General features: G+C 48.1%; 1 protein-coding gene across 11 annotated transcripts in view; it reads right to left on the bottom strand.

Moving 5' to 3' along the window:
• The window catches only part of RAP1GAP2 (RAP1 GTPase activating protein 2), a 220,120-nt gene that overhangs the window by 157,814 nt on the left and 36,193 nt on the right, over positions 1–26,113 (bottom strand). For 8 of the 11 annotated variants that reach the window (XR_005658073.1, XR_005658074.1, XM_039886366.1 and 5 more), the window contains one exon: positions 14,258–14,293. Coding sequence is in view for 8 of the 11 variants with exons in the window: in XM_039886366.1 (XP_039742300.1) it covers positions 14,258–14,293 (36 nt within the window). In the remaining 3 variants the exon portion in view is untranslated. Of the gene's footprint in view, positions 1–14,034; positions 14,203–14,257; positions 14,294–18,066; positions 18,223–26,113 lie in introns of those variants that run through there. The other 3 variants (XM_039886370.1, XM_039886371.1, XM_039886374.1) reach the window with 3 other exon arrangements.

The raw sequence follows: 26,113 nt of genomic DNA, 5'->3' as shown, positions 1-26,113 counted from the left end.
GATACATAAAAATATTTATATTCAAGGATGTTTTTGCAGCATTACTTATTCGTGCTGCAAGTTTAAAATTGAAAACAATATTAATACCTAAAAATAGAGTAATTGTTAAATAAATTATTGAACATCATCATGACAGAATGACATGCGATATTTTCATCATGTTTTTAAAGGATATTGAATGGTGTTGGAAATGTCATTATATAGTAAGTTTTAAAAGGAAACTAAAGAACACAAAGAGACTGTAAAGAAACACATCAAAATGATAATATTTTTGGTTGTGGGTCATGGGTTTTTGTTTTCTCATCTCAGTATTTGTATATATTTTCTAAATCTTCTACAGTGAGCATGCACTATTTTTATAATCAGGGGTAAAAGCTATTTTTAAAAGGGGGAAAAAGACTGTACCAATATAGGGAAATGATTGTGATACAACACAGAAAAAAAAGAGAAGAGAAGCATATCCACCTGCGCCTGCAGAGACTCCAGGAGGCCACGAGAGCTTTCCTTTGCTGTGGCCAGTCAAATCAATGTAAAAATTAAATATCAGTGAGGACATGGGGACGAGGACTCTAGTAGAATCCTCACACATCCCAGGTAGGAGTATAAATGGCCAAACCTCTCTTGAGGGCAATCTGGTGACATCTGGCAGAGCTGTAACCCAACAGCCCCGCCTCCAGGTCCGTCCCCATATGACTTCTCAGGCAAATGCACTGAGAAGGGTCACAGGAGGGGACAGTCACTACAGCGTTGTTTGCACTATTAGAAAATGGAAGCAGCCTAAGAGTCCGTCAATAGGAAATACAATAAGGGAAACAAAAAATGTGATAATATTGCACAAACAAATATTATGCGGCAATCAAAAAGAAGGAACTCGATATGTGACATCATGAATAGGTTCCAAAATCCATGTGGAGGAGTACAAAGGTAAGAACTATAATGGCACCAACTAACACATATAGTGCACTCTACGTCCCCACACTGTTCGAAATACTTGACATAGGTAAGCTTACGTAATCCCCCAAATAACCTGACAAGAAGATTTTAGGTTTTACAATTCCCATTTTAAAGATGACTAAACCGAGGCACAGAGAAATTAAGTAACCTGCCTGAGGTCTCACAGGTGGTAAGTGGCAGAGCTAAGACCTGAACCCCAGCAGTCTGATACCAGAACGCCACCATGACACCCACATAAATTCAAGAGGACATCACGCATGCGGGTTTTTCATACACACAAAAAACTATATAGTGTTTCTAGATACCTAGCTGTAAGTGTGAACATATTAAAAACACGACTTTGTCATAACCCTTTGTCATTCATATTTTTATTTCCAAATAATCTGACTGAAAAAAAAACACACCAAATTCCTGTGTACCTCTATGGACAGAAGAGACAGGGTAATGGGGCCAAGAAGGAGTGATTACAGGAACTTAAATTTATGTCTTACTTTTTTAATTTAAAAATAAAGCTCAAAAAGTTAAATATAGAATTACCATATGATCCAGCAATTCAGCTTCTGGGTATAACCCAAAAGAACTAAAAGCAGGGACTCAAACAGATATTTTTGCACTCATGTTCATAGCAGCATTATTCGTAACAACCAAAAGGTAGAAACAACCTCAGTGTCCAGCGACAGATGAATGAATAAACAAAATGTGATATATACATACAATGGGATAGTATTCAACCTTAAAAAGGAAGAACCTGCTACAGCATGGATGAACCTTGAAAACATTATGCTAAGTGAAATAAGCCAGACATAAAAGAGCAAATACTGTATGATTCCACTTACATGAGGTACCTAGAGTAGCCAAATTCACAGAAAAAACAGAAAGTAGAATGGTGGTTGCTAGGCACTGGAGGCGAGGGAGAATGGGGAGTTAGTGTTTAGTGGGTACAAACTTGGGGATAATGAGAAAGTTCTATAAATGGAAAATAATTTCTAGAAAAGTTCTGGAAGTGGTGACAGTTGTGCAACATTATAAACATACTTAATGCCACTAAATGGTACATTTAAAAATAGTTAAAATAGTAAAATTTTACATTATGTATATTTTACCTCAATTTTTTAAGAGGTTTGGTGAAAATGAAATAGAATGTTAACAGCTGTCAATTCTGGGTCATCAGTACTCAGAGGCTTGCCATGTCATTATTGTGAAAATCAAACAAACAAAACAAGAACCTCAGCACAGCCGAGGATGTGGACACAGGGCCCATGGCAGGCCGGGCACCCCTCCAAGCCAGCTCAGGCCCTTTCTCTCTCTTCCCTCTGCCTATTTTTACCGCATTATGGTTGCTATGGAAACAAGGAGCACCTTGGGCTCCCAGAGCTCAGCCCAGGTGCTGCTAACTCCAGGAATAATGTCAGAGTGTGAGTAAAATAAAAGCCCCGATTACCCAGGCTTCGTACACACACACGTCTGCCCTCCTGATACATTTATGGATTGATGGCGTGTTCGCACGTGTACCTGCACATGCCTGTCCTCAGCAACAGGCCTAGGTCTGGGTACACATTGTTCCAGTTTGCCCCTCTGGGTATTCGTGCATGCATGTGGACATATCATGTGGTTACATGTGTCCACACAGCTCGGGATTATTATTACTGATACCAGAAGTACTAAGGCAGGTAACATTTACCAAGTGCTAACTGTGTACCAGGCAGTGTGCTCCATGTCTCACCTGCACTAACTCCTTTAAACTTCACAATAGTATCTACATGTAGTTACTATTATTATCCCCAGACAGAGAGACTGAGGCACAGAAGTCGTGGAACTTGCCCAAGGTCACCCAGAGCACATGAACCTAATCACTGAATCTGTACTGTTGGGGAAGAGAGCTTTAAATGTCACCAGTTCCCAAACAGCTGCAAACCCAAACCCAGCTGCCTCAGAAGCACCACCTCTGGCCCTGATAACGTGCAGGTTTCCTGGCCCCACCCAGGGCCTGAGGAAAGCAGAGTCCCCTGCGTGCGTCTGCATTGCAACCAGGGTGGGCATTCACTGGTGAGCCTAGGTTGAGCTGGCTAACAGGGTTTGGACAGGGCATGGCAGGATGGGGACAGGGGCTGTCCCTTTAAGTCCTGTTCCTGGGCCCAGAAGTGGGTCTGGGAAAATCTAGAGCCTGAAGCTCCTCAGTTCCAGACGGCATCTGCTGCCGAGAAGGTGGCGATGGCTGCCGTGTCTCTCACACACATACACACACACACGCGCGCGCGCACACACACACACACACACTCCAGGGCAGGGCTCCAAAAGTCACTTATGTGGCTTTGTGGCCTGCCAGGCACGGATTTCCGCCCACTCCACCCTCTCAAAATGAACTGGGCGTGGGGTGAAGGATGACACTGCGGTAACCTGTGGGTTCACAGCACAGCCCGAGGCAGGGAGGGGCCAGTCACCTCACCTGAACAACAAAACAGTGATGCAGCCTGGGCTTGGCACCCCAGAGGCTCCCACAGCCTTCGACCTCAAGGGGAAAAGGACACGGGCAGAAACCACTGGCCACCACAGGGCAGGAGAGAGAGAGAAAGAGAGAGAGGGAGAAAACTAAAGATGTACTGAGGCATAAAGGTCAAGTAACCTGCCCAAGGTCACCCAGCTGATAGAGTCAGGATTTAAACTCAGGCTGCCTGACCCCAAAGCCCACGACCTGGCCACTAAGATGGGGTTCACGGGTTGGAACTTCTTCTTCTGCACTTATTTTAGAACGCTGTCAAAGTGAATCTGGCTGGGCCTGGAGCCGTGGTTCTCAGCCTTTACACCTCTACCCCAGAAACTCGGCAACATCTGGAGACATTTTTGATTGTCACTACTAGGGGGTAGGTTGCCAGCATCTCATGGGAAGAGGGGATCCTTAAACAGTACTGATGCTGGGTCTCACCTGAAACATTCTGCTTTCTAGTTCTCACACTGCGCTCAATCTGGGCATCAGAATTTTTTTAAAACCTCCTGGGAGACAGCAAAGTGCAGAAAAGTTTGGGAACTGCTGCCCTGGGGGGAGAGGGAGAGGATCAAACTACCTGGTGTGGACCAAAGACAGTGGATGCTAATGCCAGAAAGATGTCACTGGGGAATCAACACCATCAAAGACTGCCCAGCCCTCCACCAACAGGAAGTGGGGCTGCCCGCATGCCAGGGTTGGAGGGACAAGCCTGTGTGGAATCAGCACCAACAAGGTCTTCTATCAGTGCCAGAGAGGGCAGAGCTAGAAACAGCTTTGGGAATGATGAATTAGTCAGAGCTGGCAGAGCCCAGAGGAGAAGGTTAATTAGACACGCTTTGTCACCGTCTGGACAGGAGATAATGGGCCTGAGCTGGGAGGAGGGCAGGAGAGGACCAAACCCCAGTGGCAACTCAGTGACAGAGAAAAAAATGGATTCGGAAGAGAGAAAAGGTTAATTGAGAGTGAGTCCAGTCTGGAGACAGAGCAGGAAATGACCAGTCAGCTGCTGAGGGACAAGAGCACCAGGGAAGGGGTGACCTGGCGAGAGGGACTAGGGGTCCGCCAGGGGAAGAGAGGAGCTGAGACCTGAAAGGAATGGCACGCCCAGAGCAAATGTGGCACACGGATGACTCATGGGCTTAATCTGGCCTACAGGATAGGCCTCATATGGCTTTGTTTTTTAATTCTTGAGTTAGTTGTCAAGATTTTGCCTAAAACTCCAGATTTCTAGCTTCTCTTGTGAAGTGGAAGATCTGGTGAGGCAGGCGGCATTCCGGCACAGCACTGCCGTGTGCTCGCCAGTTCCCCCAGGCCCCTCACGGTGGTGGTCTTCGGCCCTGCCAGATCCCTGCAGACATCAGATCTGTCTTCAGAAAGAAGAGATGAGGCCCTCAGCCAGAAAGCTACAAAAATGGAGGACTTGATAGAGGAGCAGGAAGGTGCCAGGCACTGCACAGAGACTGAGAGCTGATCTCTCGCGTTCTGATCCCGCGCCCACCACCTTCACGCTGTGCATCTCAAGTTAGGAACATCCCCGCCTGGGGTCTCAGTGTACTGATCTGTTAATAAGGAGGTTGAGGCCCATGACCTCTAGTTGTCCATCTTTACTCATGTCCACTGGGCTCCTGCAGGCAGCCCAGACCAACCCTTCCAGTCGTACTTTAGGATAAAGCCTAGAAAACCTGAACCCTTCCACCAAAGATCAGCCCAGGCAGGGAAAATTCCCAAGTACAGCCGAAGGGGCCAGGGATAGCCAGCTAGAGAGGAGAAGACTCAGGAAACGAGAAACACCTTTCGAAGTCCGACGGGCTATCAGGAGAAAGAGGGATTCGCCTTGTTTAAAGCTGTGGGACGAGGGACCAAGCAGGGGCAGTTACAGAGTCCAGATGAAAATAAAGGTCAGCTTTGAACAGAGCTGTATTGCAATACACCAGGCATCCTTAAAAAGCTGAGCTTCAGGAGACGAGCAAGAGGTGAGCAAATTCAGACCAGGTGACTAGTGTTAGGGGCACAAGGGGCACATGGTGGCCTATTTGATTTTTTTATTTCAAGCCCTAAGGTTCAAGGACTCCAGAGATCTGTGGGTCTCTCCTGAAGGCTCCCCACTCTCTCACTCACCACTCCCAGGGAGTGCTGTCAGGAATTAGGCTCCAGACTCTACTTTCCAGAGAGGGAAGGTCTAGAAAAAGCAGAGAACAACCACTTTATTGCTCCTCTTGCCTCTCGCCATGATCACAGCCCACAGCCAGACCCAGCAAGCCCCACAGCCTGCCCTATCCCAGCACGGCTTCACCCGGGGCCCCCTCAGAGGCAGAGGGAGCAGCTAGCTCCTGGGAGAAGACTTATCTAGATCCCCTCCTGACACTCTCATCCCCACTCCCTGCTCCCAGCCCCAGAGGAGCCAGTAGGAGGAAGGGGATAGAAGGAAGCACGCACACGCACGCACACACACACACACACACATCTTCCACTCCCAGACACCTCTGAGTGCTGCCTCAGCTCCTGTCCATCAGGACACACCCAGGGGTCCACAATGTGAACAGGAACCACAAGGGATGCACATGTGGGGAGTCAGAGCCTCTACCCAAGCCCAGTGGGAACAATTCTTCCCAGCCCTGGCCAAATCCAGATCCAAGTGACACGCCAGGCAGAGCCCCCTGACCTCCTCTCCATGAGACCATAAGTCTTACCATCCAGGCCGGGCCAGTAGGCCTCTGGGCCTGGTGAGACCTATGAAAAAGCTGAATTCATGACCAGAGACATGGGGGTCCACAAGGACTCTTTCATGGAGCTGAATGGTGAGAGGGAGTCCCCCCGGTGATAGCTGACCTCGGGCTGGGAGGCCACAGGCTGCTGCATCTACATCCTGTTCTCCTGCATCCCTGCCTTCGTCCCCAGAAATGACATAGTTAACCCTGTCCCCTGGGACCAACAAGGACCATTCAGCTCACCAGCCACACAGAAAACACCCTCCCAGGGCCCCAGAAATAAGCAGAGCCCCTCCTGGCCACAGTCCCAAACCTGTCTCAGAAGAGCCCCAATGCCCAGTACCTACTGGCCACAGCTGCCAGCTGGCTCCCTGCCCACTCATTAGCAGATATCCACAGACCGTCAACACCCAGGGAGCTGTTTGTCCACCAAGAAATCAGAACAGGGACTCACCAAGGCTTCCTAGGCATGCTGGGGACCAGCCAGGATGAGGGACAAGAGCATACAAGTCCTTGGAGTTTGCAGTCCTAGCTGCCTGGCAAATGGCACTCCAGGTGCTTCCCTAGTGCCTGGCAATGAAATCAGGCCACAGCCCAATTGCCGGCTAAGCACCCACCCGCTTTGCTTCTCCTTGTAGCCACTCACCCCCCACGACTCCAGATCCCAAAACAGACATGTTCGTGGTTACCATAGGAACTCACTAAAGCCAAAAATGGCACCACACAGTCACCCACATGGACCCTCCAAGCTCATGTCCACTTGCACAGGCAAGTATACCACATGCCCACGCACACCTACACACACCAACACTGTTCTCAGGCTCAAGGCCCACCCTAAAGAAATCAATGAACCAGCGCCTGATACTTGAGACAGAAATAGGGATGTTCCCCTTGGCCTCACCTAGAATGTGTGTGAAAGTGGGTTCCCTGAGTGTCCGGTCTGGCCAGCTGTCAGTTACAAGGGCAGCCAGTACGTACCTGAAGCTCACCTGCCAAAGGAGCTGAGCAAAATGGAGGCCAGAGCCTAGAACCACCACCAGCTCTGCCTGTAAGACCAGGAAGAGGGGCACTGCCTGGCTTGTTTACCTGACCACAGACCAGCTCTTGTAGCCTTTGAGATGCTGCTGCTGCTCCTCTCCTGTGTCCCCTTCTATTGGTTAAGGGGTGGGGGAGAGGAAGGTATAAGGATCAGGATCTAAGCCAGCCACACAAGAGAGGAAGTGTCAAGAAGGGAGCAGAAACGGTATATTCTGAGCCTTACTCCCTCCCTCATCTCCATAGATGGGACCAATATCTACCCAAGGTCTCACCTGAAAACCTGAGAGTCTTCACCTTAACCCCTCCCTGGCCCTCACCTCCCATAGCCATAGCAGCTCCACGCTGGGGAGTCTACCTCTTTGCTAGCTCCCCAGTCAGTCCACTCTCCTCAACCCCACTGCCCCTGCCTCAACCTCTCCAATGAGTTAGCAGAGAGCAGCCAGGAAAGCCCTTAGACTCAAATCCGGATACATTATTCCAGCTTAAAATCTTTCCATGGCTCCAGGTCACCCAGAGAAGCAAGCCCCACCCTCCACACACAGCCCTCCTACACTCCTAGACATGGCCCACCCTGCCCCGGCACTCCCACCCTGGTTTTCTGTCTGGTATTAATGACCACACCCAGATCCCTCTGCCCCCACTGCCTGTGCGCATTGCCGCTGCCTTGAGTGCCTCTCTCTTCTCTGGGCTGACCTTATTCACCTTTGGAGATGGCTCAGGCATCACCAGGTCTCCAAGAAGCCCTCCTTCATACTCTCTGAGAACAGCTTTGTTAGCACCTGTCACATTCCACTATGATTATCTGTCTATATGTCTGTCTCCCTGCCGAGCTGTGAGCTTTCATGAGCAGAGACTGTGTCTTTTTCATCTTTGTTTTCCCAGCAACCCTGGGACCTATCACTGGGCTTGGAATGTTGGTACCCAGTAAAGAGAGCTGAACTGTTCAGCCTTCTAACCCCCAAGATATCAAACTCCCCAGTCCTTGACAATTCCAGCAAACTCTTAACAGATGTCCTAGGTGTGTAAGAGAGGAGTTGACTAAGATAGAGAAGCCCCAGAAGGTTGTTGAACATCTTTGTGGTGCCGCAAGGATTCTTATAATCCACAGTAAACAAAGACATGACGGAAGACAGGGAAATGGATTAGTGATCACGGCCTCAACCAATACATGAAAAAAAGCCATTAAATTGAAATAGAGGGGCAGACTGTGGAGGAATGGGCTTTCGGAAAGGAAGGCTAGAAAACTGGAAGCAGAGACTCAATGCATTGACATCTGGGCCCGGACTCTGTTCTCTCCCAACAAGATAAGAATGTGGCCATGCTAACGACACCAAGAGAACTCAGAGAATCAAATGTCTGTAAAGGTAATATTTAGATTTTGTTCATAATTCTCAGAGAATGGGGATGGAAACGCTGAATTTAAAAGGGCTATGACATGGCAAGAAATCGAGCTTTCTAGATGAAGCAGGCCCCCATCCCCCATCCTGCATGAACGATGGCTCCAGCAGCTGCCATCAAGGACCCAGGGGGCCAAGGGAGGCTATGCTGAGACACACTGTGATTGCTCCTGCCTTGTGTGGTCAACTCACTTCTAAAAGGATTTTGGATTCTTAGCTAGTGAAATCTGAAACCTAGAGTAAGGGTGGCTATCTTCTGGCCAAACCACAAGACAGCTGAAATGCTGCCCCAGCCAGGCGCTCTCCTTCTTTCTCCTCAGGAAGAAACAAGAGGACAGAGTCACCTCTAGGCTCCATCACGAGCTTTCTCTTCAGAGATGCATTTCTAGTGACCAAGAGCTGGGACCACCAATTAAAAAGTTGGATTCTTTTGCTACAAGGCAATAGGTTCTAGATCTCCCCATCATCAGGAGTGTGCATTATATTGTGTCCTCAGCAGTGGAGAGAGGCTGCACTGAACCATCCCCATGCTCACCCAGTCTCATGATGACCAGTCTGTGTGTGTCAGTCATCTCAGATGGCTGGAGCATGGCTTATCAGCCTGTGCAGCAAACAGATACACATATATCTTTCTTTGGCAAAGAGGCATGGTCTCTGAGAGGGAGGGTCATGGGGCAGCAAAAAGGAGTGGAGGAAAATATCTGAGGTTCCCAGATCAGGTCCTCACCCTCTGGTTGCTGCTTCAAAGACCTCCTTCAGCCAACCCCAGACACCTGGTCCTACCAACCTCGTCTCTCCTCTGGGGGAAATCTAGTTTAACTATGGCTCAACTATTACAGACAGGAACCTTAACCCAAGTTGACCCCAGAGGAGGCTAGAGAAGGGGGAGCCCTGCCTGCAGACCCTGCCTTTCTCTCCATCTCTCTACCTGCATGGAATGATAACCATGATGACCCCTAATCGACTCATTCAGCAAGTAGAGACTGAAAACCTCCTACGTGCCATGGTGTTAGATTCTTGGGAGCCAGAGATGAGTGTGCAGAGCCCCTGCTCTCAAAGACATCCATTCATTTATTCAACAGCAAGCACCTACCATCATCAAGGTCCCCAGAGAAATACAAAAGGACAAAAGTCATGAAGGTAAACTCCTAGAATGTCAAAGCTAGAAAAAAGCAAGTTAGACACTAGTCCAACCCTCTCATTTTACAGGTGGGGAAACTGAGGTTCTGAGAGGTTAACAATCTGCCCATTTGCTAGCTTGGGGCTGGCCCTCCCAACTCTTTCTTCTGCATATCCTGCCACTGACCCCCTCTCCAGTGCTCCTGTGTGGCTCCATGCCCCCTGCATGCCTTGCCTCTGAGGGTCCTTGTGATTCAAGCACCACAGATCCCTCTCAACCTGGCAGGGGGATGAGCCCTCCCTCCCACAGCATTGTGGAGGCAGAGGTACACTCTGTGGCCAAGGCACACAGACTCTCTATATACATCAGGAAAATAGAATGGGAAAGTAGGGCAGGGTAGAGGCTGAGAACTTCCCAGCTCCAGCCTGGACTGAACCAGCCATGAAATACAGACCTGGATTCAAATCCCAACCATGACTTAATTGCTGATGACCTCAACCACATTTCCTAACTTCTCTGAGCCTCCATTTTCTCATCTGTAAAATGCAGAGACTAATAGTAGCTGTCTCGTGAGGTGGTTGTGAAACCTCAAGGAAACTGTGCAATGAAAACTTAGCACATAATAAGTGCCCAATAATGGTGGAGCCAGAACACCCATCTTCAGAGCTGCATGGCTCAAGGACACCTCCAGGAGGTGCACGGCTGTCTTCATGTCAAGGACACCAGGACCCTGGGGAAGGAGCCACTGCAATCAGGAACATGGACACCAGAGCCCACGGGTATCTCGTGCTCAGTGTGGGAGTCAATGGACTGCATTAGTAGAGAGAAAGATGTCTCATCCAGCAGAGGCAAAAAGAGGGAGGTGTCTTGGTGCCTGGGAGAGCCCTAGCATGTGCAGTTGGCCACCTAATGCACCTGTCAGTGAGCAGAGCCATACCCTGGGCATTGGGACAGAATTCCGTATGATATACTATCAGTGCAGGAGAGAAAGGGAGAGGGAGCGGGTACAGATCCTCCTTTCAGTCCCAATGGTAGTGGGAGGTGGCTGGATAAAACCTCCGATGGTATCTGCCCAGTCCACAATCCATCTTTCTTCTGTAAGAACTAACCCCCTCCACATAAAGAAAGTGCCACAGTGGCCATCTTTTATCCATAAAACGTCATCTTTCCAGCTAAACTGATTGGACCAACGGTATACAACTGACCCAAACTGGAACAATCAGAATCTCTCTCTTTTTTAACAGCTTTATTGAGATGTAATCTATATACCGCGCAAGTCACCATTTTAAAGTGTACAATTCAAAGGTTTTTAGTATAGTCACAAGGTTGTACAACCATTACCACTCTCTAGTTCCAGAACATCTTCATCACCTCAAAAGAAGCCTGTATCCTTTAGCATTCACTTCCCTTATTTCCCCAACAGCCTCTCCAGCCCTAGGAAACCAATATCTATTCTCTCTCTCTCTCTCTGGATTTGCTTATTTTAGATATTTCATATAAATCGAATCATACAATATACGTTTTTCTGAGACTGACTTTCACTTAGCATAATATTTTCAACGTTCATCCAGGGTGTAGCATCTATCAAAACTTCATTCCTTTTTATGGCCAAATAATATACCATTGTATGGATATGCCACATTTTGTTTTTCTCTTCACTTATTGATGGACATTTGAGTTATTTATACTCTGGGTTATTATCAATAACCGCTATGAGCATTCCTGTAGGAGTTTCTATATGAACATATGTTTTCATTTCTCTTGGATATATACTTAAGAATGGAAGTGCAGAATAATGCTTTTTTTTCTTATAGATGTTTAATCACGCTCGCTACCCTCAGTCTCGGTCCCTGTCAGTGTTAGCGAGTTTAGGTAGTGTTTGCCTGATTCCCCTGGAGCTCCACGGTGTTCGGTCTCGGAGGATAACGGGGAAGGGAACTTCAAAAAAAAAGAGAATGGAAGTGCTGGTCTCATGATAATTCTACGTTTAACTTTTTGAGCTGCACCATTTTATATTCCTTCCAGCAGTGTATAGGGTTACAATTTCTCTACATCCTCACCAACAGTTGTTATTATCTTTTTGATTATAGTCATTGGAGTGGGTGCGAAGTAATATCTCAATGTGGTTTTGATGTGCATTTCCCTGATGACTAATGATGTTGAACATCTTTTCATGTGCTTATTATCCATATATGTATCTTCTTTGGAAAAATGTCTATTCAAGTCTTTTGTCCATTTTTTAATTGTGTTGTCTTTGTATTATTGAGTTATGAGAATCTCTATATATTTTAGATATGAGTACCTTATCAGATATGTGAATTGTAAATATTTTCTACACTCTGTGGGTTCTTTTCACTTTCTTGATGCTGTCCTTTGTAACACAAAGATTTTATTTTTAATTTTGATGAAGTTCAATTCATCAATTTGTTATTATTGTTGCTTATTCTTTTGGTGTCATATCTAAGAAACCATTTGGTGTCATATCTAAGAAACCTCATCTAAGATTACAAAGATTTTCATCTATGTTTTCTTCTAAGAGTTTTATAGTTTTAGATCTTACATTTAGGTCTTTGATCCATTTTGAGTTAATTTTTGTATGTGGTGTGAGAGAAGGGTTCGATTTAATTCTATTGCATATGGATATCAGTTGTCCAGAACCATTTGTTGACTGTTTTTCTCTATTGATTTGTCATGACACACTTGGAAATCAATTGACCACAAATGTGAGGATTTATTTCTGAACTCTGAATTCCATTCTATTGATCTATATGTCTATCTTTATGCCAGTACCGCGCTGTCTTATTTACTGTAGCTTTACAGTAAATTTTGAAATCAGGAAATATAGTCCTCCAACTCTGTTCTTTTTCAAGATTATTCTTGAATTTCCATATAAATTTTAGGATCAGTTCATCAATTTCTGCAAAGAAGTCAACTGGGATTTCAATGGAGATGGGTTTCCAGTTCTTGGTCGACCCCTCCTGAGCTCTAGCTCCACCTCCTCCCCTTGAGTTCCCGGAGGCACTCTAGGATTTTTTCCATAACTTCCATCTTTTGCTTAACCAGATTACATTGGGTTTTGTTTCTTGAAATCAAAATAATCCTAACCAATACAGTAGAAACATGGTCCTACACATTGTCCCAAACAATCTCCTCAACATCACCTCCCCAGGGACCTCGGACTTGTCCCCCAGGTACCCAAAAACTCCAATCTCAATATTGGCCCATGTGCCCAGTTCTTCACTCCGCCCTGTAACTAGTTCCTTTCCAGGTTATATATATTATCTTTACCAGTTAAAACAAACAGGCCCTCAATAAATGCTTGTGAAATTGAACAAGATGTCCCAAGACAGCACCAGAAGAAAGACTCCTACCACTCTTCACCCTTTAGTATCTCTCCTTCATGCCTAGCACCTTATTTGATACACAGATAAGAAGCCCTAGGAATGCCAAATATTGTTGTGCCATTTGGACAAAGGAAACTGAAGTCCAGAGCAGTTGTGCCATGCCCAAGAGTGACCTGCCCTGAATGCTGGACTGTACTGATGCACACCCTATGCCAACCAGCACAGACTCAGGTGGGCCCATTGTCCCACTCCATCTTTAAAAGCTGCTTTAGAAGCCACTTCCTCTGTCAGTCTTCCAGAACCGCTCCCATTGCACCTATGGCATCAACTCTACAGAGCGACTGAAAGCTTTCAGAGGGCAGGGACAGTTTGCCATCCACCTTTGCCTTGCTAACTGCCCACCCTCACCCTTCTGAGCAAAACGAACCAGAGTGGGAAGCCTCTTATTTTGAGTCCCTTATATGCCAACTCTCAAGACTGGCTGTGTTTTGTCCAGCAACCTGTACCCAGGGGATACATGGTAAATGCTGGCAACTGGAAGACACAGAAGAGGGAGGCCAGCCTGGAAAAACTTTTGACTGAGATGAAGGAGTCACAGGCAGGAAGATTTGCCTCCAAAGGAGAAATTTTTCATGCACGTGCTAATTCACATGTCGCAGGATAATACTTTGCGCTAGTGACCAATGCTCTTTTTTCCCCCTCTTAGAATTGCCCTCCTTTTCAATTCACTTCATTGAAGCAGATCAGTACTCATTGCCCAAGGAAGGGATACAGATGGAAGTTGAATTTTGTTAAGTCTCAAGGGAAAAAGACATCAGGATGCAGACAAGATGGCACAATTTTCAGGTAGGTGGTAATGTCAGAAAACTCGATAGGACTAAAGCGTCACATAAAACTTGAGGTGATAGAAAATACAATTATCTTCCTTACAGCCCTAAATTGCAGCCTAAAAGTCACACCACTATACACATTCCCACCATTCTGGTACCTGCTGCTTCCATTCCAGCATCTGCCTTTCTCCAGATACTCCAGGAATCAAGAGCCTGGTCCAGCCTCCTCCAACCCAGAAGCCCCCCAGACAGCGATGGAGAATCTGACAAATGCAATGACCCCACCCATGTTTCCTACAACTTAAGGGGAAACAAGGGCCCCAGAGGAGCTCTAATCTGCCATCATCTCTGACCTCTACATAACAGGAAGTGGCTACTTACTTGACCTTCAGGCTTGCCAGCATGGTCTTGTCGATCCTGCCAAGAGAAAAGCAAGGGCTTCGGTCAGTGCCAGGGCTGAAGTCTCTACCTAGCATCTGTAGGGGAAAGGTCCCTAGGCCAGTCCAGACTGCCAGATGATAGGGCGCTGCCACGGACAGCTTCTACAGCCCAGGAAGGGAGGGCTGTGAGCTCTGGGAGGGCTAGAGCCCCACATAGTCCTATGAGATGAGTACAGTTATTCTCCCCATTTTAGAAATGAGGAAATTGAGGTTCAGAAGGGTAAAATCACTGGCCCAGTTTGAATCCAGGTATCTGACTCCAGACTCAGGAATCTTAAGCATTTTGTATATAGCCTCTCTCTTCATGACCCCCATTCCACAAGTAGACTCTGAAACCTAGATTCATTGGTCACTAGCAGCTGGACATTCAGCACATAGCTATTTTCTGAGATCTGCTTTGGAAAGATGCCAGCACCCCTAACATTCCCAGCACCAGGAACCCTCCTGTTCTGAGAGCTGCCAGTCCAGCCAAGGAGGCAGACCCCACTCCTGGGACAAAGCCCGACAGCAGGCTTCAGGGTGCATGGGGGCAGTTGGGACCTGTCAGACTGAGGAGTTCAGAGCAAGCAAGATCAGGTTTGCAGTGGACTATCCCGGCAGCCAGCACTTCCGCCCCAGTCTGCACCCACCCTCGCTGGAAGACAAGGCAGCACTGCTAAGCTTCTATTTTTACCCTCCACATATGTCAACACTTATGGTTGGTAAAAGAGACCCCTTCCTCTCTCCGGAGACAGAAAGATGGGCAAGACTCCCACTGTTGGTGTCTCCTCTTGTTTAGGAGTCACGACTACCAGTGTTACCACTAATGTCACCACCACCACCAGTGTCACCACCACCATCATGTCACTATCACTACCAGTGTCACTATTACCACTATTGTGCCCATCACCACCATGTCATCATTATCATCAGTATCACTATCACCATCTGTGTCATCACTATCAGTATCGCCACTGCTCCATGTCACCATCACCACCAGCATCACCATCAGGGTCACCACCACCCCTTTGTCATCATCACCATCAGTGCCACCAAAATCACCACCGCCTCCAGGATGCCTAAAACCCTGGAAAGTTCTTTCAGCCACCCCTGTCCAGCCAGTTCAGCTCTGCCAAAAGCTTCTTTCCTATAGGACTACCGGGGCCAGCGGGGAGAGGGGAGTGGTGTCAGGGGCCACATGGTGAGGATGCAGAGCTGCTCCAGCAATCACAAGTCATCACCAAGACCCTGAGCTAAGGGGTGGGATTTTTTTCACTCTGAATAAACTCAGAACTTTCTGATGTCAGTTCTCAAAAGCAAAACAAGCCACACCTCAAGGCTCTTGGCTCAGGCCCCTCTCAGCTTCTTCCCATACGCCTCCTGGGTCCCATCCTTGGGGCTTTCACGACTAGTCCCTAAGGGTCCCACTGGGCCCCTAAATCCCTCTGGGATATAGACTCTCCTTCTCTCCCATTCAGCCCACCAAATGGAGGTAGGTTGGACCCAGGATTCAATCCCCGCATTCTGCTGCAATATTTGTTACCCAGGATAACCAAATTGTAACCTCAAACAATAAGCCCTCACATTTCATATTTTCTCAAGAAATCTCTTTTAATTCTTTCAATGTCCCTGTGTTGTGCGTAAAGCAGAAATCCCCCACTTACACATGGGGAAACTGAGACCCAGAGAGGGGAAGTATACCATCCGAGTTCCTCAGTGAGTAAAGGTGGAGTCAGCACTAGAACCCAGACTCCTGGTGTGGTAACCTCTCAACCCGACACCACACACCCTGCCAGCACTCTGGGCCACAGCAGCCCATCCAGGCGCCCACATCCACACGTACCCAGCACAGGGTTCCCACACTGGGGTGTGGCCCCGAGAGGGTGGGGCCTATGGCTTGGGCAGGGCTGAAGCAGAGAAAGGGCAGCACTATGACACTAGACTTTTCCCTTTCAGGAAACCAAAGTCTCCAGATTCTCCCTGGCACCTTCTCTCCCCACCCCAACCCCATCCCATTCACTCTCATTACCTTGTCTACCCCTGGCACAAGGGATAGACATCCAATGGGTTTTTTTAAAATACCACCCCCTAGACTCCGCTCACTGTCTGGACCAGGACTCTAGGAATCTGTAATTTAGTCCCCAACCAGCTATTATATCCCCTCTCAGCTAATGGCCATCCCCTGATGACACCAACCCCAAACCACCAACCCACCATCCCCTTAAGTTCAACGAGCCCCCAACCAAATGACTATCGTGGGCAAAACACCACACTTAGTCATTCTGTAAGTACCTAGTGAACACATATGACGCACCAAGCACAGTCCCTCTGTCTGCTCCACGCTTCCCAAAAAAGGTTGGGCCTCGCAGGACACCATCCTGTAGGCCCTGCCCTACAGGAATCCCAGCCCAGCCTCGTACACCATCCCTAACCAGAAAACAGACTAGGTGATTCGAACCCAGAGCCCACCCTCAGGACAGCAGCCCCTTGGCCTGGGCACCAGGGAGGGCCCATGAGCAGGCACTAGGCCCCACTGTGCCACCCCTGGTATCCTCACTGCTCCCATCTGCCAGACATGAAGCACTCATAAGTCCTTCTTACCAGAGGATGGATGGCAAAGTGCTTCCAAAGAGAAGAAAAGGGAAAATGGAAAGCTGCATGCATGTGAGAGCAAGGAATTAGCCAGAGAAACACAGCCCACCTCTTCCCAGCCCCTTGTGCCTCCTTCCCCGTCTCCCTGGTTTCTTGTGCCCCCAGTAGCCCCCAGCTTCAACACCAAGACACTTCCCGGCCACCCTCCCTGCAACAGCAGGAACCTGTTCTTTGACAATGCCCCTGGCCCAGAGCTGAAAGGAAACCGATAATGAAAACCACTAGACCCCATTCCCCAGCTGAGGAGAAGCTGCCAGCAGCTGGCAACCAGAGACAAGCCTTTGACCTCAGTCTCCCCACTTTCGGGCCCCCTGGGGAAGAAAAAACCTGTCCCTTGTCCTAGACAGAAGCTTAGTGGCAAAAAGTAGCCCAGAGGGCCAGGCAAGAGGTTGTAGCACAGACCCAACTGGGACAGAGCTGGGATTGGCTGCCCAAGGTGAGGGCGGGAGAGGAAAGACCTCTGGAGACAGGCCTGTCCACTCCCCTCACTGCTCACCCTCTGCAGAGAAGAGGCAGCCCAAAGGTTAAGCAGGCCACAGATTCCTCCTGCCACCAAGTCACAAAGATGACACAAACAGGAGTATAACACACACACACAGAAGTGCACACACGGGTATAGAAGACCAGAGGTACTGACTGCAACAAAGAGTGCGTGCACACACGGTCACATGCATAGCCACACCCACCCGGCCAGGCCCGCATCTCACACACAGCCACGCAAACTGGCAGCTGCAGACATGCACACTACGCACAGTCTCAGACCTGGACACACGTGTTCACAATCATCACAGAGGTGCATTCACATACATGGGAATATAGGACAGAGACACGCACATTCGACCACAGTAACACGCAGTCATACTCACACTGGCTCCAGCTCTAACCTTGTGAATTCCCTAGAAGACTATACTGGGGGGACAATGAGAAAAGCTTATAGCGTCGGATGCCCCCACCGGGGTCCTCCATCTCCAACAGCCAGGTATCAGAAAGTGCACCTTACTGACCCAAGGGTTCAGGTACTACCTGAAACCCCGTTCCAACAGGCACCTGCAGCGCTCAACAAGACTGCACAGCTGGTCACACCCATCCCTTCAACTGCCACCCCCACCTGTCACCCACCATCCGAAGCCCCCAAAGGACACACTGCGCTTCCTGCCAAACATGGTTGTGGCCGCAGGGCCCCAGGTCCCAGCGATGTTCCCAGGGCTGTTGGCAAAGGGGCCGCGGTGCAGCAGGGTCAGCAGGCCACTGGTGTAGGGCAGGACACCCTGTGTGGCACCTCCTCTGTCCCCAAACCTGCGCTTCCTGTGGGTGAGGTCGCAGGGCCAGGAGGTGTGTCCTGCACTCTGGGAGGCACCAAGACAAGCAGGGGAGGTTGCAGAGGGCAGCTTCCCCACGCCCAGAGGAACCCACAGCTCCGGAAGGGGCTCAGCTGCCAGATTGCACCACAGCCCTGGCTTTCCGGAATACAAAAGAGGCCCTCGGAGTCCCACATTGGGCCTGACAAGGAGAGGAAGACCTGGCTGGGAGACTCAGGGATCCCTGCAGACCGGGGTATCTGCACACGCCCTCCCTGGGGCTGCCCGAGACAGGCCCTTTGCCTTCCTGCTCCACCATGGCTCAGAACACATCAGATAAACCAGCTCCACACATGTAATGACACCTGAATGTGTGTGGCACAGGGGCACGCACATGTGCACTTATATATGCACAGGATCCACAGGTACACAGAGAGTCACATGCATGCTCACATATGTGTCATTAGACACCTGTACACACATGAACACAGATACTGCACACTCACGTGCAGATTCATATAGCCATTAACAGAGAAGCTTGCACACATCTCTCATATACATACCACTCCCCATACAGACACAGGCTCACACATGGATGTAGACACACATACTCACGTACACACATCGACATACATGTGCACGCCCAGGCACACACTCAGACTGCACACATGCCTACAAGGTACACTCACATGTACACATACACAGGCACAGGTGCAGATCTGCACTTCTCAGACCCTTTCGAGTGTCTAAACAGAGGTCAGCAGCGCTACACCTCATGCCTGCAGTGGCGGAGGTGGAAGGGTGGCACCTGTGTGTGGGCATGTTGGTCTTTCTAGCTAGAACTAAATGCTAGCCCTCACCTCTGCACGCATCAGTGCTGATCATGCTAAGTACACAGTAGGCACTCACTAAGATAGCCCTTAGAAGGGTGTGGCACTTATGCTGCAACAGACTAGGGTAGGGTTGGGGGACACAGAAGGGACGTCAGGCCCCTGCCCCGCACCCAAGCACTGGAGAAAGGGAAATAAAGCTGTGGCTGCCACCATTGGCCTCTCTCACTGGCCCACCCTCCCCGCAGTTTCCTGTTTGGGGTCCTGCTGTCACTCTGGGAGTTGGATCCATGCTATGGTGCCAGAGGGCCACCTAGGGTTGTGGACAAAGGGCACAGGCATCTCTACTTTCTAGACTCCTCCACAGCAGGAAACTCTAAAGGGGCCTCAGGCAGCAACCTGGATGGGCTGCAGGAGTAGCTTCAGGGTCCCGGCCTGCTCAAGACTGTGAGTGGCAAGTGTGGGGCTCTTTCCTCCAAGGCAGCTGGCCTCTCAGCAGGACCCTGGTCGTCCTTGGTTCAGGCCACACCCTCCACCCCCACCCACATCAGGAAGGGAAAGATTGTGTGTTTCACTCTCTGGGCTTGCACCAGGCCACTGGCTCCCTGCTGGACATCCACTTCACACCCAGACCTCTTAACCCCCCTGCCCCCCACACCCAGGAAATGTTCAACAGGTACTGTGGCTACCTTGGCTCCTTCCTGCCCTATATCCATTTGGCCTCTCGCTGAGCAAAACAGCTCTGTGCATCATCCGTCCCCTGGGGAGCAGCTGGTCAGGCCTGGCCAACCAGGGCATCCACACTTCTGACCACAGTGACTGGTTCAGGAGTGGACAGGAAACCTAAGTGGATCCAATAGGACTCACTCCCAGAATGCTCCCTGCTCTTCTCCCTAGGGTAACTAAACCTCATAAAGCACAGGGAAATGTAGCCAACCCAGAGCAAGGCAAGGAAAGGATTGACAGAGATGGGGAACATGAGGAAAATCGGGTTCTAAGGACATCATCTGAGCTGTGCTGGAAGCCAGATCGACCCCCAGGTATCTAAGAATCAGTAAATATCCCTCTATTCCAAAAGCCAATACGAGTTGGATTTCTCTCACTCTCCACTAAGAAAGTCCCAACTAAGAAAAAGAGCTTGATAAACAAAAGGATGAAGGTGTTGAACAAACAGCCCATCAGCCGGCTCCCTCACTGATGCTGACGCCGACTCCAGGCAGAGCACTGCGCTGGGTGCACAGAATACCAGGTGAGCCAGACACTGCTCACGGCCTCAGCCAGGCGTCATGTGGGTTACTCATAACAAAATTCCTTTTGCAAATTACTTTCTTTTTTATCAGTTAGAGGGAGTTCGTGACTATCCCATCATTGGATTGTATTTTGATGTGCTTTCACATGGGAAAGAAAGAGGTGAGATGACAGTTACACCAAGCTTGGGCATTTCTGACAATGCTCTTACCTCTACACACATGCACAACATACGTGCATGTTGTCCATCACACATGTTCTAGGGGAAGACACAGCTGAGGGATACTTTTGTACAAGCCCTCACAGCCTGTAGAGACACCCACGTAAACATCCACATAAACGTAGGAACCCACCTGGACCAAGTATTCACAGTCCCAGGAAGAATGCAGGTCCAGGCCCAAGCATCTGAAGATTAGCAGAGCAGACCAGGGACCAGGCAGAAAGGAGCATTTCAAGGCCTCAGCTGCTGCCACCCCGAGGCTAGATTCTCTCACCTGGGGTTCTGGTCCCTTACATGGTAGCCACAAAAGACAGAGTCATGGGCTTCGGACACCTAGCTGAGGAGTGGCAATGGCCTGGCTGCATTGGCAGGGAAAGGCACAGAACCCACAATATGTTGGACTTCCTCGGAGCCACTGGGATCCGAGAATCTTGGAGAAGCCAGAAGGACCTGTGCCCTCCTCGTGTTCAGAGTAAGTGCCTGCAGAGAGAGAAAGGAGGGCCCTGGTGGCTTTTAATTTTACCCTGTTAAGTTCTGGAGGGAGGTGACAGTCATTCTAGAGCTTCCCCCACTCTCATCTCTTCTCAGTGCTCAATCTCCCAAGTTTTGGAGCTGTGTGACCTCTAGCAAGTTATCTAATCTCTCTAAGCCTGCTTCCTACTCCATAATATGGGGTAGCTGCCACCAACTTCACAAGATTATAAATAAATGTAAATGCTTAGCAAAGCGCTCTCACACCAATATGTGAGCTGTTATAATGATTATCTATTATGATTCTGGTCCCACTCAGTTTCCTGTCACCCCTGCTCTAAGGGGTCCATGGGCTCTCTGGGAAAGATTGTGAGTCAAGAGAAAAGAAAAGCACTCTGTGAGCCAGGACTAGCCCTCCGGCCCTCCTCCCCGCCCCGCCACAAGCATAGCCCAGCTTCCTCCCAGACCTCAGCTGACTCAGCATGCCAGGAGGTCATAGTAGAGATGAGGACAAGATACAGAGACAAGGGAGCTGGGGGCAGTGCCTGTGTCTGTGCTTTTACCATGGGCCAGCACTGACATATCAGCTTAGCTCATTTCAGTCCCACAACTGCCTCTGAGATGGTACCACTGTTATCTCATTTTACAAATGGGGACATTGAGGCTCAGAGAGGTTAAGGAACTTGACAAAATTTACCCAACGTAATGATGGTACAGCTAGGTCTGACTCCAGAGTCTAAGTTCTCAGCTACTGTTTTGTACAATGATCTGCTTCAGTAAGTGCCAATCACCAGATCAAACCTGCCCCATTGATTCTGAAAGCTACAGAAATGCACAGTTGATGCAGTACCCATTTACAGATAGAAAAACTAAGGCCCTGAAAGCAAAGCTCAGCTCAACAGCTAGAAGAGAACAATGATGAAGCGAGAAAGAACAAGTACCAAGTCCTCCCAACACTCGGCTAGACAGGCTTCTCTCCCTAGGTTGCTCCTCGCCTATTCCACAGAGCCCACTTTGGGTCACCAAGTCACCTGGCTTCCCTGGAGGAGGCCTGTGGGTGTTCCAGGTACCAGCTGAAGGGGCAAGTCCCAGCCAGAGTACCAACTCCAGCACAGAGCTCTAGGAAACCCACCCAGCTCTCTGGGCTTTACAGGAATGTGGAACCCAGAAAGCTTCCTAGGATCAGAGAAGAAGAGGCAGCTCAAGCCCCTGCCAGCAGCCCCTCCATCGTGTCTGCAGGCTCTTGGGGACAGGAGAGAAGGAGGAGACAGTATGGTTTCCTCTGCTTGGGCAGCTCTGTCCTCACAGCCACCAGTGAGAGCTGAAAGATGAGACAAGCTCCCTTCTCAGGCATGGGGATGAGGCAGTTACCGGAAGCTCAGGAAACAGATGCCCCGAGAGAGGCGGGCACTAGATCATTTGGCCTAGATCCTCCCGCATTCCAACAGCATGAGTTGGCACCAGCACTGACCCAGTGGGGCTTGGCTCTCCTCCCAGCTCGACCACTGAATCACCTTGAGCAGGGCATGTACTCTTTCAGGGCTTCAGCTGACCCTTCCTCAAAAAAGAGGCTAGATTAGCCTCTGCTTCCTTTACAAGCCAGGTGAGAACAGAGGACAATGGCAGGGGACACTCTGATCACCAGGAAAATATAACACAGTGGCATTCAGAGCCAGCAAACCCACACTGGTAAGGAATTCACACCTTGGGATGGAGATAAAATGACATCTAATGTCTGCATGTGATTTACAGTACACTGATCACTTCCCCACACTCACTATCTCAAGGGCTAGACTGAATTTCCCATTATGCAAGTTCTGAAAAGCAAAATGATGACAAAAAATAAATTGCAAGACAAGTGCTTGTGAAAACTGAGTTCCAAGAGCAGGACTCGAACACATGATTGCACAATTTATTCTGATCTGTTCAGGAATGCCAGCCTACCAAGAGAACTACTAGCAACACGTGGCTATGGACTAAAGAAGCCACAAAATGCACCATAATTTTTTAAAAATTCAAATAATAATGTGTCATGTTTGCCCATCAGATAGCAAAGGTTAAAAAAATACTTGATAATTGTGTGAGGATATAAGAAAACAGGCATCTTCACTATTAGTATGTAGATATTTGGCAATATCTCTCAAAATTTTAAATGTACATACCTTTTGTGCCAACACTTTTGTTTCTAGAAATTTATTTCACAGGTAAACTCATACAAAGTGAGAAAATCTATCCACACAGTTGTTAATTATATCACTGTTGTAATAGCAAATCCAAAAAAAAAAAAACTAAATGACCATCATTTAACTATATTGTGGAACAAGCATACAATGAAATATTAGGTAATCGTGGAAAAGAAGATAGAATTTATATGTGTTACTATATAGAGACATCCTAAAAACTCAGGTAAAAAAAAAAAAAAAAGAAGACAGAACAGCTCATATACTAAGATTCCATTCATTTAAATAAGTATGTAAATTCTTATCTTTGCCTAGACAGTTTCTGGAAGGAGACATAATAATGGTCCAAGACTGGCTTTGTGATCTCTTTCAGGGAGAACCTCCTTCAAGCTCCTAGTGCCCAAGCCTTTGTACAGATAACTCCAGGGCCACCAAAGATAATGGAGTATTGTAGTGGATTTCATTCCAGTATTTCTCTGAAGAATGAGACTGGAATTGAACATCTGGGGGAAGGGACTTTTCTCTGAATGTGCTTCCGTGCTGATTGATTTTTTTTTTATCATAAACATGTTATAATTTAAAGGGGAAAAAAGGTTAATTATATGGATGGTTTGCTCCAGAAGAAGAAGAAAGAGGAGAAAAAGAACAGAAGAAGGAGAATGAGGAGGACATAGGAAGAGGAGGAACAAGAAGGGGGAGCTGCAGCAGCTACAAAGCCTTGTTTCTTTAAAACCTTCTTAAACTATTTGGAGCTCAAACTAACCACTGATCCCTGTCCTGGGACCACCTCTTCCAACCCAAAGGGAAGTCTGTCTTTCCCCAGAAAGGGAAGACATGGGTCTTTCTCTCACTGTCTGATTCCAGATGGTTTTACCAACCACTCTGCTTTTAAGAAAAGAGTTTGCACTTCAATCTTAGGAAAACTAAAAGGAGAGCAATACACAAGTTTTCTGGAGGAAATCTGACAATACAAATCAGAATCCTTATACATATGCCAAAGGAACCTCTAGAGCACAGATCCTGGCCCATTTGGGGATCTTGGTTTTGGTTTTACATGGGTGTGTCAAGTTTGTGAAAATTTATCAGCTTGTACACTTGCAATGTGTGCACTTCTCTGTACAGATATTATGCCTCAATAAACAGGGCTTTTTTTTTTTTTAATATACATCCCTTTTGATCTGACGATTCCATTCCCAATTCTATACCATCCCATGGGGAAAAATTCAGCAATGTGTGCCAAGTTGTACTTTTCAGGGTCTCCAGCACATTGTTGTCTTAACTATGAAACACTGGGAACAATCCAAATATCCAACAGTCAGAGGCAGGTTAAAGAAAGACAGCATCTCCTAACAGAGTACCTCTCTGCCAGGACAAAGTAGGTATAGAAGTACATGTAATGACACAGGAAAAAAGCTACAGAAAGTTTCTGAACGGAATGAAACAGGCTAATATGCTCAGGGCCACACTGTGTGGGGAGTGAGATTAAGGATCATGATTTTTTTATTTTCTTTGTGCTTTTCTGAATTTTATATGTTTTCTGAAATAAGTCTTACTTTTATAATTAAAAGAAGACAAATATTATTTAAAATAATGACAAATAAAAGGAAGTAAAAGGAGACAAAAAAGGTGGTGTGCCCCGTGTTACAAAATAGTGGTTCTGAAATGCACTGAGTATGAGAATCACTTGGGGCTTAAATAGCATGGGGTCAAACCCCAGCCCTGCTGCTTGCCAGCAGTGTGACCTTGGGCAAGATCCTTAAGCTCTCCATGCCTTAGACCAGAATCCTCAACTATAAAATGGGGATACTAACAGCATGTACCTCATATGGCTGTTGGAGGAGTAAATGAGTTAATACATACTAACCCTTCAGAGAAGGGCCTGGCACAGACCTATCACCATGTTAGCTAGTGTGACTGCTAAAATTCTGATTTCATCGTTCTGGGTTGGAGCCAGAAAATCTGCATCTTTAACAAACTCCCCAAATGATTCTGATCCAGTGAGAAATACTGGAATGAAATCCACTACAATACTCCCATTAACTTTGGTGGTCCCGGAGTTATCTGTACAAAGGCTTGGGCACTAGGAGCTTGAAGGAGGTTCTCCCTGAAAGGGATCACAAAGCCACCTCTTCACTCCCCCTCCATCCAGCTGAGTCACTCCAAACCCTCCCCTACCACTCCAGAGCCTTACCTGGATATTTTCCTCACCAGGATGGGGAGAAGGCAGTGATAAGCGCCCTCTACAGGCAAGTTTGAGTAGTGCAAGGAGAAAAAGGGGGCGCCTTCTTGCTGGTGGTATTTATTTCTAGGATGGCAGCCATACTGTCCTCTGGCAAAGGGATTGAGGGATGGAAGAATTCTCTGTGCTGCAGGAGATAAGTAACAACCATTTGGTGTCAGAGCACCTGGGTTCCGGCTCTGGTTCTGACATTTAACATGGCTGTGGGGAAACCACTTAATCTCCCTCTGCCTCAGTTTTTCATCTGTAAAGAATAACTGCAATCATTTCTCAAGAAACTCTCACGAACCAGATATGCCATGCTTTTTATTTCATTTAAGCCTTACCACAACCCTGTCCTTTTTACTGGTGAGGAAATGGCGCCTCAGAGAAGTTAAAAGACTGGCCCAAGGTCACAGGGCTGGTAGGCGGTGCCTGCCGAATTTGAACCCAGAATATCTGCTTTTAATCAAAATGACATTCTTATAGGGAAGGCTCACTACAGAGTAGACCCCAAATGAGTGCAGCGCTAGACGTGAGATACTGCCAGGCTGGGCTGGGGCAAACCCCGAGATTCTTCCTGGGCCCCCTGCCAATGCCCAGCTAAGGAGCAGCCCTAACCTGGACCAGGATGAGGAAATGCTGAGATTACTCACCCAAACCTGGCAATCTGGGCTGGGAAGTCATCACTCTGGCAGATG

Source organism: Pteropus medius, unplaced genomic scaffold (assembly GCF_902729225.1).
Source record: "Pteropus medius unplaced genomic scaffold, Ma_sr-lr_union100, whole genome shotgun sequence".
NCBI classification, from domain to species: domain Eukaryota; kingdom Metazoa; phylum Chordata; class Mammalia; order Chiroptera; family Pteropodidae; genus Pteropus; species Pteropus medius.
Note: the sequence above shows the minus strand (reverse complement) of the source record. Positions and strands in the feature narration are given on the sequence as shown.